This window comes from Microtus ochrogaster, chromosome 1, assembly GCF_000317375.1.
Source record: "Microtus ochrogaster isolate Prairie Vole_2 chromosome 1, MicOch1.0, whole genome shotgun sequence".
Taxonomy (NCBI): Eukaryota; Metazoa; Chordata; class Mammalia; order Rodentia; family Cricetidae; genus Microtus; species Microtus ochrogaster.
The window spans coordinates 32,481,684-32,502,234 of record NC_022009.1 but is presented as its reverse complement, the minus strand read 5'-3'; the positions used below and the strand labels follow the sequence as shown (position 1 = coordinate 32,502,234).

Below are 20,551 nucleotides of genomic sequence, written 5' to 3'. Positions count from 1 at the left end.
CTCGCGAGCATTATGCCATCTTTCCTCGTGACAGTGCCCCAGCTATGTCAACAGCATTTACTAATAACCACTAATACCAGGTTAAAGGTTTTATAACCCCTGTCCAAATAAACAGAAGGTGATTAGGTGGTTTCTATTTTAGAAAGTCCATTCATTGTTTTAATAACCCTGCAATGCAATTTAGCAAATGACTAATTCATAATAACAACTTAAAGTTACCTAATCTCTTAAAAATGTGTAAAGTGCTCTTGTGCACAGAAGGTCATCTGACCTTTGTCACAGTTACTGAAAATTATTGAAATAAAAGTGGTTTATTTAGACTATGAAATTAATACATTTAAGAAGTTTTAAGCATGATTCATCAACATTTCAAAATTGATATATTAAATTCAGTAATTTTGTTTAAAAAAAAATAAAACTGCATAAAGCTCTATAAACCTTAAGCATGACCGCTACGTACCTTGTGGAAGTTTTCTTTAAGAACATAATACTCACTATTGCCTTCTTCAGGGATGTGGGCCATGGAGGAAAGGTGAGTGGAAGAATCACCATGATCCAATGAGAAGTTTTCCAGTGTGAAAAAGTGTTATCTTTATTTATTTAAGATAACACTCTGGAGAGTAGTTTGTAATGATATTTTCATTTTAAGTCTTTCTGGGAGTGGCTACTGTTATTTTGTGTAACTTTCTGTGAATTTGAATTATGTCTACATGTGAAAACTTAACTCTACCTTGAGAAAATCTTGTTCTGTGACTGGGGTGTGTGTGTGTGTGTGTGGTCTTCTTATGCAATGATTTCTCTACATTGAATATTTCCACACATGATTTGCTCTTGACAGTCAGGTCATAACGAAACTTCTATGATACTATTCTTCATGAAGGATAAGACAGACCAATCCATAGAACTGGCTTCTGCTAACCCAAAATAATATTCCCATTTTCTGTAAGATGTATCTTATTTTTATTCATGTACGTGTATGGGTTTGTATGTATTCTGTGTGTGTGAGTATCCTCAAAGATAATATTACATGATAGTGGTTACCCAGGAGCTGGAGGTACAGGAAGTAGATATCCTTCTGTCTTGGTGTTTGGCAATTGAGGAGACTTCTGCAACAGTAGCAAATGTTCTTAATCACTGAGAAATGTCTTCATCCTCTCAAAAGGCTATTTCTGTTGATAAATGATGGAGATAATTAAGATATACATCCTTTGTATTTATTTCTTAATAAATTTTCCCAAGTTTTAAAAACTTTTATCAAAATAAGATACATTTACTTCTCTTGAAATATTTTATACTTAAATATTTTTAGTGGGGTTGTCAAGAGACTTGACTCTAGAGGGGTTCCCATATTTCCACAGGGATGTCCCCAGCTAGGACCCTGGGTAGTGGAGGAGAGGGTGACTGAACTGGCCTTGCCCCATAGTCAGACTGAAGACTATCTTGAATATCACCATAGAACCTACATCCAGCGACAGAGGGAGATAGAGACAGAGACCCACATGGCAGCACTGGACTGAGCTCCCAAGGTCCAGTTGAAGAGCAGGAGGGAGAATATGACCAAGGAAGGCAGGATCACAAAGAGTTGGTCCACCCACTTAGACAGTGTGCCTGAACTAATGGGAGCTCACCAAATCTAGCTGTACTGGTGGGACTGAACAAGCATGGGATCAAACTGGATCCTCTGAATGTGATTCACAATTGAGGTAGACTGAGAAGCCAATGATAATGACATTGGGATTTGTCTCTACTGCATGTACTGGCTTTTTGGGATCCTATGCTATTTAGATGCATAACTTACTACGCCTGGATGGAGGGGGGACTTGAACTCAAGTCCTCATCCTTGAGTGTTGTTTTACCCACATAACCAATTACTTAGCCCTGCTCCCATTGCTTTCTCCTTTATTACTAAGCCATATATCTGCTACGTATTTTTAATATTTTCATTATTTTCTCTTTAGATTTTAGTTGTTCTTATTTTAATATTTTTGATGATTATATTATTTTGCTTATTTGTGTGTTCTGCTGTCTTGGTACACATGTGCTGATTCACCTAGCGCTGAAGGTTTGGCATTTAACATTAATAACTTCTTCAGTCACTCTCCACCTTATAGTTTTACAGCAGGGTCTCCCATTGAACTGGTGGCTCGTCCATTAGGATAGACTGCATGGCCATTGATTTCCGGGACTCTCCCATCTGTACTTTCACAGGGTGAAATTGCAGTTACTATTTTGTAATATGGGACCTTATAAGTAATAGTAGGGTCAGATCCAGAGGGGCAAGCACTTGAACAATTACAACATCTCCAAACCTGCATATTTTAGCATTTGAGCATAAACATTTCATTAATTTTAACATAATTATTCAAAATTATATATCTTCCTTTTGAATGATTGTTTTGCTTTTTGCTTCTGGTTCTGAACAATGATATTTTTATCTATTATTTCAATTTTCTAAAATCATGCTATTTTATTTACATTTCCATTATTTTAATGAGGATAGTTTGCACATCAATTACTCTGTAGTTGGATTATTTTATTTATGCCAGTGTTATTAATTTACTGTGTTATTTGGCATTATAATGAGAGATAATTTGCTACTTTTACTCTTGGATATTTAAACAAGAAGGTTTTGCAAGAATGATCTGTGTCTAGAAAGAGACAATCTTAAAAATATGTGTGTATGTATTTACAGGCTCATTTTTATGTACTCAATTTTCACATTTTCTATCCTCACTTATTAGATATGCCACTGCCTGAGAGCTAAACATGCCTCTTGCTAGTTTGTTTCCTCATGTTTTAAAGTCTTTCTCTAAACTGTGCTTTCTCTTAACTGAGGTAGAAGCTCGGTTGTCTGGGCAGCAGAGTAGAGCTGGGAGGGCACTGTGCCTGCCACCCTACTGTGTGTATCCACCTGATAAGCTGACACTGTGCCTGCCACCCTACTGTGTGTATCCACCTGATAAGTTGACACTGTGCCTGCCACCCTCTCTGTGTGTATCCACCTGATAAGTTGACACTGTGCCTGCCACCCTCTCTGTGTCCACCTGATGAGTTTCTATTTTCATTTCATCATTGAAGTCTGTAAGTCACTGCTTTTTTACTATGCTATTGATTGTGTCACAAATATACAGTTTAGATCAAGTCGTGTAATTTCATATAACTTGATTTAAATTAGTTCCTTTAATATTTTATATTTATATTGTGGATGTTGTATTTTTGTTTGTTATATCTTGTTGTATTTATTGCTTTTTTATAATTTTAATAGCCAAGTTCAACCTTGTGGTTGCTATTGATATTGATAGTTGTATGGCTCCCCATTGTCTATCTGATCACTCTTTGAGAGCAAACTGACCCCCCACTGCAGATGCATCTTGGGGGAACATCTCCCCGACCTCTGTCCAACCTCAGTTAGTGGCACACAATTCACTCACTGACAAACTACTATGTAAGTCACATGTCCATTCAGAAACTCTAAGCAGTCAGTTCTATGACCTGCTTCTCTTCACATATATTCCACATAAACAACCAGAAGACAAAGAAAAATCAGATCACCAGAAGTGGTACATGCAAAGAAAAATCATCATGCCGGGCAGGTAATAAAACATAAGCATGTTAATTCCACATTACTGCTTCTGAGTCTGTGAATGTTTATTACATTTTATATTGAAACATATGTAAGTAAATATTTCTAACACTCCAACTGCAAACTCATAATTGCTTGTTTGTTTCTGAAAGCTGAGTATATGTTAGACATGACATATTAGAAGGTTCTAATAAGGAAATTCAGGATGTAGCTTTCAGCTGTAGCATTATCTAGTGATAACAATAAACTCTTATTACTTATGTGTCTTCCCAATATGTGAAAATTTATAGAGTGATCACATATTGTAGTGATGTCATAATTCATGGGAGCATAGAATTTTCAGGAAGAAAGTTTTTCAGATAAGGACATCAGTTCTCTCTATGTGACATTTTCCTATCATGGTAGCTGAGAGCAAGTTTTGTCCTGATACTTCCTTTCTCTCTTTTGGTTTCACTGACCAAGCTCATCCAAAGTGCAGGTTCCCCCACAAGGGACAATACACTTGCTAAAGATATATTACATTAAAATAAATTTATATACATTACTGATATTTCTTTGACAGAAAAATTCAGTAGAAGGCATCATGGTATCTATCCTTAAGAAAGCAAGATAGTGGCTTTGCAGACGCCGCTGTCCCCTCTCGCCGCTTGCTGCAGCCATGGTCAACCCCGCCGTGTTCTTCGACATCTCGGCCGATGGCGAGCCCTTGGGCCGCGTCTCCTTCGAGCTGTTTGCAGACAAAGTTCCAAAGACAGCAGAAAACTTTCGTGCTCTGAGCACTGGAGAGAAAGAATTTGGATATAAGGGTTCTTCCTTTCACAGGATTATTCCAGGATTCATGTGCCAGGGTGGTGACTTCACACGCCATAATGGCACTGGCGGCAGATCCATCTACGGAGAAAAATTTGAGGATGAGAACTTCATCCTGAAGCATACAGGTCCTGGCATCTTGTCCATGGCAAATGCTGGACCAAACACAAACGGTTCCCAGTTTTTTATCTGCACCACCAAGACTGAGTGGCTGGATGGCAAACACGTGGTCTTTGGGAAGGTGAAAGAAGGCAGAAACATTGTGGAAGCCATGGAGCGTTTTGGGTCCAGGAATGGCAAGACCAGCAAGAAGATCACCATTTCCGACTGTGGACAACTCTAATTCTTTTGACTTGCGGGCTTCTTACCCACCAGACCATTCCTTCTGTAGCTCAGGAGAGCACCCCAGCCCCATCTGCTCACAGTACCCTGTAATCTCTGCTCTCACTGAGGTTCTTTGGGTTCCATATTTTCCTCATTCTCCTTCAAGTCTAGCTGGATTGCCGAGTTAAGTTTATGATTATGAATAAATACTAAGTAAGAATTGAAAAAAAGAAAGCAAGATAGTAATGTAAATGTAATTTTCTTAAGACTTAGGGAATCAGTGATTTATTTGTACTTCATAAAAAAAATCACTGCAGTTGATACTCAATTTGAGCAACTTTACACCTCATATTTTTATATAGAGAGTGATGAAGCCCGGGGGAATATTTCCAGATCTCCACAATGTTGGAGCCTCTATAGAAACAGAAAAGTTCATCAAATATCATGTGGCAGTAGAAGGATCAAAGATATTTCTTCGTGGCTTATAATTCTGTGTCTCTTATGAGGTGACTCCTGTGGAGACTCATTAAAAGTATCATTAAGAAAGTGCATTAACAAACATGTTATTTCCTATTCAAATAGAGAAAATTTCAATGAAATTCCTCTAAAGGGTAGAGAAAATTTCAATGAAATTCCTCTAAAGGGTAGATTTAAAGAAGAGATGTAGATAGGTATATTTTGGCATTTCTTTATTTTTTCAATAAGAATTTTTTAATAGAATCTTTCCTCATACTATACAGATATCTCCATTTCCACTCCTTCCTCCCCTCCTGCTTCTTCTACATTCCACCCACCCCACCCTCTACTCAGAAAGGGAAAGGTTTCCCATGGGTGTAACAAAGTCTGGCACTTCACTTCAAAGCAAGACCAAGGCTTCTCCCCATATCTAGGCTGAGCAAGGTATCCCTCCAAAAAGAATGTGCTCCTAGATGACAGTTCAAGTACTAGGGTTAAATTCTGGTCCCACCACCAGTGGCTCCACATATTATCCAATAATTCTCTCCCACATTCAGTGGGCCTAATTTGGTCTTATGCAGGTTTACCTGCTATCAGTCCAAGAGTTAGAGAGCTCTTACTAGCTCAGGTCAGCTCTTTCCGTAGGCATCACCACCAAAGTCTTTACCCCTTTGTTCATGTTATTGCTTCTTTCTGTCTTGGGCTGGTGTCAGTTAGCTGGGCCCAGTGCTTTGCTGTAGAAATCTGAATATCTTCATCAGTTGTTATTTGAAGGTTCTATGATGACAATTATGGTAGTCATCAGTCTGATTACAGGGGGAAACCAATTAGATAACCAATTAGATAAGCAATGTTGCTTAGAATCTTAGCTGGGGTCATCCTGGAGGCTTCCTGCGAATTTTCCTGGAGCTATGTTTCTCTATAGCCCTGTAATGCCTTTCTCAGTCAAGATACTTCTTTCCTTTCTCCCCTTCACTGTCCTTCTACCTTCCTGAGCATCCCATTCCCTCATGGTCTCCTCCTCCCCCACCTTCTTTTCATCCTTTCCCCTCCCACCCTTCCTTCTCTACCCCCTTCTAATTTTCACAGGGGGTCTTGTCTGTTTCCCGTTTCCAGGGAAATCCATGTATTTCTCTGTTATGGTTCTCCTTGTTACTTAGATTCTCTGAGACTGTATACTATAGGCTGATTATCCTTTGCTTTCTGTCTGATATCCACCTATGAGTGAGTACATACCATGTTTATCTATTTTGGTATTTTGTTAAGTGTGGGAAGCATAGTGAATTAAATAAATTGTGGTTCAGATGGCAATTAAACACAGCTCTTCTAGAAAATATGTATATTTATAACCATACACCATTATCTTTGTACATATTTTTAGGATTAATTTATTAATTTTTCATTAAGGATTTGTAATAATGATTGTCTTTTGTCATTTTCCCCTTCCTTGATATTTGGTATTATGCTTTTATTGATATTTCAAAATAATTTTGTATGTCCTTCTTCATTTAATGCTATTTGGAACTATTCTCACAACAGCCATATTGCCTCTTTTACAATTGTCAGGAAGCATATAAGAATAGGCCCTAGGAAGTCTGTTTACAATTGTCAGGAAGCATATAAGAATGGGCCATAGGAAGTCTGTTTTACTGAAAGTCTACTATTAGCAAAATAATATTTAAAGTTACGTTTTGCCTTTAAAATGAACACTTAGCTAAGGTCTGAATGCAAAAGGGCCATGCTTAAGGAAACGTCACTGCATCACCAAGTGAACATAGAATGATGAGAAAACAAACAACTGTACTGCTGATACTGTGAATATTTCAGTGGGATAACCAAACCAGTGACAACACCTTATCAAACTGTAACTAATCTGGAGAATGAATCTAATTATCTTCATTCTTTTTCAGTGTTGAGAAAAGTGATGACAGTGCATACACAAAATCTACAGATCAATTCATGAAGTTTAAGGGAAAGATACCATTGTTGCTATGTAAAATTACAAAGCAAACTGCTGGTTCAGTTGTAGCAAGGACCAGCAGGTATCCAGCTGTACCAAGCAACATGTTTTGTATATGGGTGAAAAGACATATTTGATACCTTCAAAGCTAAAAATAAACCAGTTCTTTATTTCAAAGACAAACAATGGGTTGTCCCTAATTTCAGTTAAAGCCAAAACATCTACAGCGTTTTAAAAACCTTAGATACTATGGTAGCCCATAAGAGTTAAAGAACTGATAATATGTAATAGGGAAGTGCTTAGCCCTAAATAAGACAGCTACATTGCTCCTTGTAAGGCTCAGGGAACATTACAGAAATTAAGTCGGAACAAATATTTGAGAATCAACAGATAGGAGTGCCGTGTAAGGAAATGATGAAAAATGCCAACATGGTATGCTCTCCTATTCCTCATAAAGATGCACTTTGAAGAAGGTCTATGGAGGACAGACAATTTTTCAGATGCCATGTAATAGTGACTGCCTGGACGAATAATTCAAATCTCTGAAAATTTTGTGCCCTCAATATTCATTCTTCATTCTATAGCAACTGAAAAAGTCTACCTCAGCCATATCAGTGACGTAACTAAAGAGATACACAATCACTAACACATTTGGTTTAGAACGACAGCTTTTTACATTTTACTGTATACTTGAACACTTACCAGTCGAGTTCATGGTCCATCCCTTTTATAAGGGACACTTCAATCTGTCTTTGCAAATATATAGATTCATTGTTAGCCTGTGTTTCTTTAAGTCCATCTCACCACTATACCAAGTATATTTATGAATAAATTTCTGTTTAAAAATGATGGGGAAAAAACTTCTGATATCTAAGTTCCCTTAATTAATTTGCCAACACAAATACATGTTAGCTTTCTAAGCCTGAGCAGAAGTTAACCCAAAGAATCACATAGTCCAAATGAATGACGTTGACCTTGCCTACATTGCTCAGCACTCTGCAGGTGATGACAGAGAGTTGAGTTCCTTGATGAAATATTCTGTTTACTTACAGTTCTTCTATCAAAATCTTTACAATGTCAAACAGGACTGTTTAAATATGTTTGCACCTCTATTGTCAAAAAATAAAATAAAATACACTATCCAAAATGTTCTGAAAATCTGTTAATGCATTATTAGTAATGTACAGATAAGAATATTACTAAGCATGTTACATACTTATGCAGCTTTGTTGAATGGTAATTTTCCATTAGTAAAGAAATATGGGGTTCCTAAAGATTTGAGGAAGTAATACAGAGAAGGTATGCCATATTCAAAAGTTATGAATTGAAATTTCTTCATAAACTAGTAGCCAAATATTGCATTCTTTAACTAACAATAGATAATATTTTTTCTATGTTTTTCAATTGGTAAACTTAAAAATTGTTAGCATCCAGAAACTCATGCGAGCTAAGATTGTTTCATCTACTGCTGGTTAGAAGTACACAAGCAGGCTTAAAATATGGACTGGGATTTCTTATTCATCCCACAGACAGTTGTTAATCAACAAAACATAATAATATTTATCTCCAAATTAAGAGTTTGTGAGAAATTTACAAATATATTTTTAAGACCAAAGACAATGAAAGAAATCAGTCTCTGTAAGAACTTTATAGAGATAAATAGTTATCAATTCAAAGTTTCTATGGAAAATACAGTTGGTACTATTATATTTAAGCCAAGACACTGGGGTGAGTTTTCGACTTCTCTTAGTACACCCATGATTAAATGTGGTATTAGAAAATATTTGCAACTGGATGCACCACTGGCCAGTCTTGGAGTGTTATTTTACATTTGGAATTTACAGAAGTTTCAAAATTTTAAAAGTCAACAGGATTTTTACTGGATTCTAGATTGTAAATCATCACTTGGGTCAAAGTTGGTTGATTTGTGCTAGAGAAAAGGAATGTGTACACCGAAGCAGAGGAAAGAGCTTCTCCAAGTGGAGGAGGAATTCCTTGGTGTGTATGCCCATCTGTCACTTTAAGCCCTCTAGATTGTTTTTATCCCTGAGTTTTAAATGTTTTGCTTCATATCACTTGTTTTTGGATTTGAGAAGTTTAAAATATAAAATTGTGTGAGTATTGGCAGAGCTTCAGAGGCTGCAGTGAGAATAAATCCTTGGCATTCTGACTGTTGAATGAGCCCCATCAGTGACTTATTGTGCACTAAACAGTAGAGAATGTGGGGTATTTGTTATGGAAACGAGGCAATGGGGGAAAACTGAAATGTTGACATAAAGTCATTCCTATTTAGGGCTAGTATTTTCCTTCCAGCATCCATGCTTTTTTCTGTTGCTTAAAACTGTAAATTAGTATTGACTTACTTCCTTATTGACCAGGCACACATTACTTTACCTCTTAGCCATGATTATGGCTAGAATACAGTGAGAAAGAGAAAGAAGGAAGAAGTAATGATGGAGTGGATGAGAGGAAGAAAGCATTGTGAAGGCAAGAGATGAGACCATTCCAACACATTGTGCTTTCATAACATCATGAAGAAAAATATCAATGTTCTAAAGATCTTAACAATCATGTCTCCTTATTCCCCATCTGATATTGCTTTGAAACCTTTATTTATTTACCGTACATTTTCCCTTACTCCAACACATGGTAAAGAGGAGCTGTGTATCACTGGGAGGCACTTTTTAAATTGTGTACATGCCTCCTTTATCTACTTGAGCTCATTAAAATTATTGTTTATAGTAAGGCTAAGTCTATACCCAATAGCCACAAATGACTTTTGTTTCTACACTTACTGGACAATAGAAATGTTAATTCCTTTATGACATATACTGTATTTTTCCTATCTTCCAAGCATTGTTCCAGTTGCTAAGATTAAAAGTCAACAAAAAAATAAAACATGGAATTGGGAAAATAATCCTTCTTGTTTTATATGTGCTAAGTGCATAACCTGATACCAGTTAGCAGCAAGTGAATGTTTACAGTGTTTTATTACAGCACCACAAATCTACAAAAACAAAGGACATCTCAATTGGAAAGAACTAAATTAACAGGCGACATAGGTGGAAAACAAAAACTGGAAAATACTGTTGATGATTCTTTTTGTGGATATAAGAAGTAACAATTCTTTGGGGCCTAATCAAACAACAATGAAGAATATGAATTGATAAATAGACACAAACGTCATTTCATGAAAAAAATAGGTAATGTGATGCAGATTTTTTTGGTGTGAGCTCAGTTTGAGATGTTAAGAAGTATATAAAGTTTAGAATAAATGAAGAAAGACTGAATTTGTGAGTGAAGACCAATATTCTTATTTGTTTTCTGTGTAAAAAAAATACAATGCATGCTTCTGTTTGTTTTTTTCCAAGATGTGATTTTTTATTTAAAAATATGTGTTTTTATCTGTACATGAACATATTCATTACTTGCAGTCTTGGTACTGGTGGTGGCCAAAGGAGGGTTTAGGACACCTCTAATTGGATTTATAGATGATTGTGAAATACCATGATGGTACTGAGATTTACACCCCCAAGTTGTCCTCTGGAAGAGCAAGAAGTGTTCTTAACTGTCGAATCATCTCTATAGCCTCTTTATTATTTGTGTACTATGAAATAAATAGTATAGCAACTCTAAGTGTTTAAATGACTCATGCTGAGCTTAATGTTAACCAACAAACAGACAACACATAACTAATTAATGTTCTTAGTAGGAAATTTTTTTCTACTTTTAGATACTGTTTTGATGAATACCACCTATATCTTGCTTGATCTTTATCTTCCTTTAATCCTTATTAAAAATTCTAGTTTTCTATACCATAATGTCATTTTACAAATATATAACATAGTCATTAATGATAAATGATCAGATTTATGAATCATAATCAACAGATGTCAACTATTCATCAGAACATATATATTGACCAGTACAGCTTTAATTTACAAAAAATGCAAAAACCAAAATTTTTTATACAAAACTTTTTCCTTAGTATGGAAAATTATTAAGTGGTTCCACACTGTTGTTTTTCACATTATCTACTGTTTATCACAAACAGGTTGAACCAAAAATCATAATATGACATAATCTCAGTAATCGATAACAATAATTTGGCACATTAGTTTATGCAAAAAAAGGTTTGGAAGTTGTTTTCATAACTATACATAGACCTATATCATTTTCCTTGTCGATGGCATTCAATGAGCAACAAATCCTCTGAATAATCATATCTTTATGACTGAAGCCTTGGATAAGGAAGAGGAATAAGTTAACTTCAAATCATCTGCTTAGGGTCCCATTGAAATATTTAAAACCCTCAAAATTTGTCAGTGCAAATCTCAAGAGAGGAATCACAATCCACATTCCTTCATTCAGGAAATGCCCTCGACTACAGAATCAAATTTGCTTCAAAGTGCTCATTAGTGATCAGTTATTATGACAAGCACAACCATGTCCAGACTTCATTTCCATCCTGTATTTTCCAGGAAAGGGTTAGAGCTTTCATTGATGTATTCCTTGGTGCTTAAAAAATGATTTCTTTATTCCCATTTCTCCCTTTGAAATTAGTCCCTACAAATCTTATATCACTATATTTTGTTTACTATGGGAATTAAACACACATGTTTCTCAGTATCTAATTGTAAACTCAGAGTTTTTGTCCACTTTCATTAAAATTTAGCACAGTATTTTACAAATGTAAAGATTCAAGAAGTTATCAGAGGAAAGTTTTATTGAATAAATATGATTCAATACAGAGATGACCCTCAGAGTCATAACTTAACCAAAATATTTTAACTGCCTTAACTTTGACCATTAGTCCTTTTTACATGATGAGTAATTTTAATTTTCATTTTGTTCAATCTACAGATTCTTATGAATTTGATGAAACATTACTCTGGTGGGTGAATCTCTGAGGATATGTTTGAACCACAGATTAAGCAGACTGTTTTCTCCAATAGGAACAGCTTCATCAACCCTCATGAAGGCTGGGATGGAATAATCCATCATCTGTCTTTGATCTAGACAGCCATCAGTCTCTTTGGGACTCAGGTTAATTTGGTTTATCAGCTCTGCTTCTCTTCAAGACTTCAGACTCATACTAAAACTATTCTGCTCTCTTCTTCAAGGCACTACCAATCTGACTGAAGTTTGAAGGACTTTTCTCAGCCTTTATACTATATGGGATATCTATATATAATATTATTTGTGTGTATACATATACATAAAAACACATACGTATACATTTATTGTTTTATTGATTTTCATGTCTAGAGAGATTTTAAACACTATATTCTCATGATCAGATTTGTCCCTATCTTTGTAGAAATCATTACTTATTGGATCACCACCAATAAGAAGAGTTACAACCAAGAACTACAACCTCCCTTCCACTCTAATTCTTGAAATAAATAAGGTAAGATTGGAATTATATAATTAGAAGAGTTGAGAGTAAATATCTTTCCTTTCATTGCTCAAACTGTGAAAAACAGAACCAAATTAAATAAAAAGCCATGCATATTACTGAGACCAAACATTTATATAACCACACCAAAAATTATTTAAAAGACCAGTTTTAGTGATCATGAATAGAATATCCAATTGGATCTTTCAGCTTAGTGTCATTTGTTAAGTTTTGAAAATTTTTATAACTTATATTCAAGTTATGTTAAAAGTAGAATTTAACTTTTAAAATGTCTCTGGCAAGTGTCTTTAATATTCTCTACATTCTATGATACAATTAAAAAAAAGTTGGTGACTATTACCTGAGAATTTCTTTTGACAGAAAACGTTTTGTCTGCAGGCTTAACGTGTGAATATGAAGAACCATAAGTTTGTTGTAAACTGGAAAAACATTTCAAGAAAGTATGCCAGTGCTATATGTTTGAGCAAAATATTGGGAGGCCCTAATTCAGATTTATCTGTATTGACTATGGATGACTTAATAATTTACTGTCTGAAACTGTTTAGATGTGAATGTTGCTTATGTGCCGGTAAGACTTCCCTCACTGGTTGACAGATTCTGTTGAGGCATCAAATTCCTTCTTGCCAAATCCATGAGTTTTGTGTAAGCTGAAAATGCAATAATCAAGCATAGAGTGTCATGAAAAGACTGCGTTATTGTAATCATGAGTTATTCTTTTCCCTTTTGTTTCAGTGGTGGTTGATGGTATTACACAGTGTCGTTGCAAACAGTTACTGCTGAGTTTCTTCATCAATGAAGACTTAGGAAACTAAAGTAAATCATATATCATCACTTCCTGGAATTCTTCTAGACATAGCATGTTTATTTTTGAATAAATGGACACTTCTGGATTTTTTTTTGCAATGTCAACAAAATCAGTTAATTTCCCAAACTCTATTATCTACCTACAAAATGCAATTTGTGTAATGTGACTCATCTCTAAAAACAAACAAACAAGCAATCAAACAAAAAGATCCATACAATCAGGATATACATTGATGTTATGTAAACTCACTAATAAAATCTTTTGCAACACTTAGTATAAACTTATAAATTTGTTTAAAATTTTTAATGTTCTTAATTTTTCACTGTACTTCTTGTGGAGACAATTTCAATAAATTGTGTGCTTACACGTGTTTGCCTACAATGAGGAAAATCACTTTCAAATTTGAGGTAAAAGCTTTATTCCATGTTGATCAGCCTACTCTTTTGTTCTCTGGAGTCATTTCCAGTCATTGTTGGGTGGGATGATTAAGAAGAATTTATTATTTAAACTGGACTTTATCTTTGGAGGTTGCACTTAGAGGAAAATGAATATTGGATAACTTAGTAATGGAAGCTCTCCTCAGGGAATTAGAGTTTGCTTTCAGAGTAGGTTAAGTGCCATGATAAATACTCGAAAAACATATCACCCTCAGTATTATCAAAAGATAAGAACAACTTGACACGAAAGATGATAATTTTCCATTGCCACAAACTAATGCAATTTAAGATCCATTTCAAAACCTGGCCCCATCAATACTCTGCATGATGATCTCAATACACAAAATGTTTCTTTTTTCTTTTCTTTTCTTTTAGTTCTGAATGCAGCCTAGGAGAGAATCATGTGCAGGTCCAAAGAGAGTCATTTAAAAATGAGAAAAATGCTTCCAGGCTCTCAGAGTTCAATGGGCTTGCTTGTTCTCCAACAGTGAGAAAAACCTATGTTTAGATATTTTTCAGAGTCATAGGTGATGCTTGGAAGATTGTGACTGTTTTAAGCCTGTCTTAGAAGATTATCTTGTAGAGAATGGAAATGTTATATGTAGAATCAGATAACTGGGCTGTAGAGGAGCTAATATTGAGTGGTTATATCCTGTTTTCTACCTTCTGGTTTGCAGGTAATTTTCTTTCAAGAATGTCAGAACAATGTATTTCAAAATTTCAAGCAAGTTTATCAACATATTTGCAATATTTTTGCTTGCAACTAAAGTCATTTATGGGTTTTTTTACTTTGTAGACACTGGAAAGTATTGATCAAGTGAACAGTATTTAGTTACCACAAATAGTTGAACATTGTTTAGTTACAACAAATAGTTTTCTAAAATAGGCTTTTCTCTTTTTTTAATTGACTGATTTCCAAGTCACAAAGTTGGATTGCTTAATATGAGCCTTGGATTCCCTAATTTGAAATTAACCCTGTCTAAACATTAGTACTGCCTAAATATCTCAATGTGCTTCAGTATTTGATTTTCCTTAAACTATAGGTACAAAATAACTCAGGCTCCATTAAACTTATCTGATTCTAAAAGGTGTATTTAGGTATTTTTCCTACAAAACACAGGATTCTAACAGTAAGCAAAAAAATTCTGACTACAAAGGTATCAGTTTATAATATTTTTAAGATTCTTGAAAACAAACCAAGGGAAAACTAAAACAGCATAAATGTATGCATGTATAGAACAAAATAATTAAAAGATGATTGGAAGGGTGCTGATTTATAAAAGTAAAAATAGAGCATGAGGAATCCAGTAATTCATAAATAATGAAGACAACAGCGGTTCTCTGGCTGGAGTACAAAGCATTTAAAAGCTCTTGCTTTATTTCACAGATTGAGTAACTCCTCTTCTCAGAAATCAGTAAGCAATTTGATTCTTTTCTTTCATACCATGATAGGTCCACCACTACATTATTTAAAGAGCCCTAGTTGATGGGACTGTAGATGCTTTTGTATCCCAGAACTCAAGTCTCTGGAGATGATTGATCAATTTCAATGTTTCTAGTTCTGTAAAGCATACAAGAGAAGTCTAATTTACACTGGTTTAACCCAAAACATTTGTAGTTTAGGGGTTCTTTTATAAGATGGATAAACTTGTCGATAGGAAAAGTTTGATTTGAACCTGTTAGAAGTCTTTGGTTTATAGTTTTGAACCCAACATCATGAAATTCTATAATTCAAAGAAAAGTCAGAGCAGTGAACTGAGAAAACCAGAGAGTTGTATATAAAATAGTGAGAGTTTTTTTCCTTATGATTCAGTACTGCATGGTTATTAAGGGAATTACAATTGGGGTGAGAAAGCCTGGCTTTTAGACCATGGTGCTTAGGATTACTCGCTTTGTTATTTCAGTAAACTACAAAATTGATGCTCAAGTTTTTTTTTTTATTATATGATAAGTCACAGGGTATTTTCTTAGGACTATACCAAGGAATTAAGATACTATGTCATATATTACATAAATATTTAAGGATGAAAATAAAATGATAACAAGGAATGAATTTGTAATAAGAGTAACTACTATTTCTACCATATATTTAACTCTAAAATTGTTTCCAGAAAGAAAACAAATTCTCAGATAATAGAAATAGAATGTAATGCAAAAAGGTTACTTTTGAATGGCAATGCCCATATGGATAAGATTAAAATATTCTGGAGCATTTAAGTAAGAAAAACCAAAAATTCAGATACAAAAAAGAAAGGGACATCATTATTCACAGCCAAAACAATGTTAGAGGCAATTAGCAGCTTGTGTCTCATTTCAATTTTACACCAGAAGCTTTTGAGTATCAAGATAAAACCTGCCTAAAAAAGAACACATCTGTGGACTCTGTAAAAAAAAATATTGTGAGATTTACATATGAAAAAAATTCAAGTCTTCTTTTCAAGGAAATCAGCAAAAACCATACAAAAGTAGATGGCAAGATAGAGAACATGACCTCAGTCCTACACAAATAATATCAGGCAACTAAGGAACACCAAGAACAGCAAAAGCTGTCTTCCCCAGAGAAAGGAAAATCTTTGTTATTCAATACCTAATTGTTAGCCTGAAAATATACATACAAATATTATAATACCAATCTATTGGGCTATATTTGGGATACATGTACTTATAGGTACCTAATAAAAGGTAAAGATAAAAGAGAATATGAGTTTGTAAGAGAACAAAGAGAGGTATATCAGGGGGTTTAGAGAAAGGAAAGGTAAGGGGGAAATTATTTAATTATATTATATTAAAAGTAAAAGAAACAATTTTTAGGAACTATTAAATCTGGAAAGTCAGACAGAAGAGATGTGATCCTGAGGTAAGCACACTTTTTGCCATGTGGACAACCAGTTAGGACTCTAGGTCTCACCCAGTGAAAGGAAGAAACTAACTTCATCAAGGTGTCTTCTTAATTTTATATACAAGTTGCATCACACAGGAACCCATAAACACACACACACACACACACACACACACTAAATATAAAATTTAAAACAAGAAATAAAAACATTAATTAGAGAACAAGCCCACAAAGTGATTCAAAATAATTCTAACATGAAAGAGCTAGTAAAATTTTAAGTAATTATGGAAATAAATGTATTTTTTTAGACCTGAAGAAAGGTGTGTTCAAACCCAAAAGGTCCATCATGAAGACCATAAACATAACTTAGATAAATAATATGTACATCACATTATACCACTGGGAAATATTAGAACACATTTTTCCAAGTTTCTTTTTCTGAAAACTATGTACAGATTAACAAATTAGAAAATATCAATACCAAGCTACCACACCATGAAACAACACTTTCATTAGTCCCCAAAAAGCAATGTGCAGTTTTAAGAAAGCAAACCAAATGAGTACCTTGTGTAGCATAAGTTTTATCAAAGCTCACTCAGTCTCATGCCTGAAGCAATCAATGTTTACAGGGCTGTCCTGTGCCTGTCCTAAGGTGTTGCCATCATGAAACTGCACGCAGGTCACATTCCTGTGATCAAAACACGGTGGTTCTGCTGTTATTTGCCCTTTTAAGATAAGGCAAGCTAACAAGAAAGGCATTAGACCAACGAAAGAAGACAACTTGGGAATCAGAAAACTGGTTGTCAGGAGAAAAAACATTCCAGATGGAAAGCTACAAGTCACGAATTATATAAAAAATGAAATGAAATAAAAGCATTCATTCCCAGTTGTGTTTCATCATTTTGTGACAAGTCTTACATCTCTAAAGGAGATTTTGCTATAAATTAGTAGACAGGAAACTGAAGGCTAAGAAAGTGAATAATGGAAACAACTATTAACTTAAAAGAGAAAAGTGAAAAATGGTGACAAGAGTTTCATGTATGGCTTTACTTTGAAGAATATTTAGATCATAATGATGATTTAATGATGGAAATTAATTAAATCTAAGGTCATATATTGGGATAAGGAGAAAAGTTAAGTATGTGACCAGAAAAATGATATATCATTAAAATCTTTCTACGCTTGGTAGAAACTCAAGAATGAAACATTTCAAACTTGAACTTCATTCTGTATTATTTACTCTGTTTTAAGAGGCAAAAGCAAAGAGCAGAAGAGAATACTGAGTAGTCTGAGAGCTGCATCTAAAAATAGAAATTTGAAATGAGTGGAAATAAAATTATTAATATTTAGACATATACTACTCAACTACAAATAATAACTATTAAATGTCAAAATGTGCCTGCCAATATCTGATTTTCTTAGTCTCTAGCTCATTTTAGTGGCTTTGCTCAACTATGTTTATAGGTTTGAATAATCTTTTGAAAATAAGAGGTCGCCGGGCGGTGGTGGCACACGCCTTTAATCCCAGCACTCGGGAGGCAGAGGCAGGTGGATCTCTGGGAGTTCGAGGCCAGCCGGTCTACAAGAGTTAGTTCCAGGACAGGCTCCAAAGCTACAGAGAAACCCTGTCTCGAAAAATCAAAAAAAAAAAAAAGAAAGAAAATTAAGAGGTCTACTTTGTCATGGTTTATATAAATGTGTGAAAGCTGCTCAAGGATGGCTGACTGGGTTATGAAATCATCATTTGACATTAGTTATGGTACATCTGATATTATGGTAATCCCTACTACAAATTTCAGGAAGTGTCCATTGATAAATTGCTATTAAAAAACACTTTAAAGATATGCAAATTATTTAGACAAATGTCTCAAGTTTTATGCACTAGTTTTTACATGTCCATATGAGTTTTCTTTTCTACATAATATACTATCCCAAAAATATAATATTACATGTATAGTTTGTGATTCTTCTTCCATTAATCTATCCTAGATTAACTGGATAATTCTAATGGTCTCACTTGGATGTCAGTTATCTCTGCAGTCATCTGTCAGCATGAAGGGCAAAAGCGGGCCACAGAGAAGCGGGTCTTCTCTGTTTGTGCGTCTGACTGGCTGGTGGACTCCTTTGGAGCATTGTTGTTTTTTCCTTGGATGTCTGGTCAGGATTCTTTGAATGGTAATTAGGGGGTTCTAACATAAGAACTGAAGTTGCAAGAGCTTTGAAATGCTATCCAAAGATTATCACTGTATCACTTTCCTTACGTTCCACTGACCACAAGATGTTACAGGGACAGTTCAGGCTCAAACCATGGAAAGATAAAATATAAACACCTTATTATCCTGTTAATCTGTGACACGTATCGGAATTACTCTAGTTTTAGTGAATTCCTATTAAGTGAATTTAGAGTCATTAACAATTTTTGTAAATGTCTGGTGGCAGTGAAGAGTCCCTTGATGTCTCAGTTCCCTTCACCACCCATCAATCTCTACCTTTAGGAGTAGGCAGGATACACTATGCCTTTTATGAGGAATAGATTTGTGTAGTGTTAATTTCCTATCATGAACAGTGATTTCGTTAGTACAAGGCACATCAAAAAAGACAGAATATTTTCAATAAAATTTACTTATTACCATGAATAGGGTCAGAGAAAAACATACACATGAGGCAAGGAAATCTTATAAAATTTTAAGTATGATACTTCAGAAGATATTATTGACTTAGAAAACCAGGCAATGAAAACAAAGAAAGTAACAAACTGCCAAGTGTTAGTTAATTATAGAACAGAGTCAGATTTTTGTTTGTAATTGTTACATTTAAAAAAATGTACTGCTACTCATTGGTTTTTAATTACTGTAGTCATCAGTTTTATTGGGTTTTATTTTTCTTAGTGAAAATTACAAGGCAACAGCTCTTGGCAGAAACAACCTATAATGTCCCAAGACTGTTAACAAAAAAGTCATGAATTGCTTCATATGATTCTACTTCTGTATAAAAATGTATTATTATCCTCATTAAATAAGTCTGACCTTACCGGATACAAAAGCTTGTGCTAGCAAAAGGAAGCTGAATCACAGACTGAGGTGCTGCAAATAATATTAAGAGATACTAAAGAATAGCAAATTTAAACCAAAGGTATTACTGAATAATGTGAGTTCAGGAAATAGAAGTGGGAAGCATCATTTATTAGGAGCTAAAATGTTGAATTATTTAGAGTCACACAAAGGGATTATGCTTAGGACCAATGGAATGAAACCAGAAAAAAATGAAAAACTTACCCATCATAGAACTATTGCTAAGACCAGGAATATAATGAAGCATTTTCTATCCCTAGAGATCTGTTTCATCTAACATAGAACTTTTCAATCTTAAAAGCCCAAATCTCCTTTGACTCTTTGGCATCCCAGATCCCAACTTTATAATGTGTGGCAGAATGAATTAAAGTTTCCATTCTTACAGATACGTTATTAGGAAAGATTTTTTGTCATAAATCAATTATTTCAATAGTCACCATAATAATTATATCATCATTAAAAAAATGACCATACCAAACTCTGTACCAACATTGTTGTTGAATTTTCTTTCCATGTAAATATGTAGAAATGTCTACTGAAGTTGATTGCAGGATTGTAATCCTTACTGCAGAGAAAAAGAACAATTTCATTCATCCAAAAAGAATCAGTTGCTTTATGTACAAAATGAATCACTGGGTCAGCTTTAGATCTTCCTAAAATTGAACAGCCAGATGGTCCCTGACATCAATGCCTTTATGCTATTTATAAAATTGTGTGGGTTTTTCTAAGAGGGGAGAGGCCAGACAGAGACTCAAAGCTTCCCATCGGAAACCCCGGTAGCTTGATTGAATCAGAATTTTAAGGAATATATATATGTGAGTGTGTGTGTGTGTGTGTGTGTGTGTAT

At 34.6% G+C, this 20,551-nt stretch overlaps 1 protein-coding gene across 1 annotated transcript; it reads left to right on the top strand.

Moving 5' to 3' along the window:
- Nucleotides 1–4,226: 4,226 nt before the first annotated feature.
- LOC101993850 (peptidyl-prolyl cis-trans isomerase A-like) lies at nucleotides 4,227–4,736 on the top strand. Its single transcript, XM_026779088.1, has one exon. The coding sequence runs from the start codon at nucleotides 4,242–4,244 to the stop codon at nucleotides 4,734–4,736; it is 495 nt and encodes a 164-aa protein (XP_026634889.1). The 5' UTR covers nucleotides 4,227–4,241.
- The last annotated feature ends 15,815 nt before the right edge of the window (nucleotides 4,737–20,551 follow it).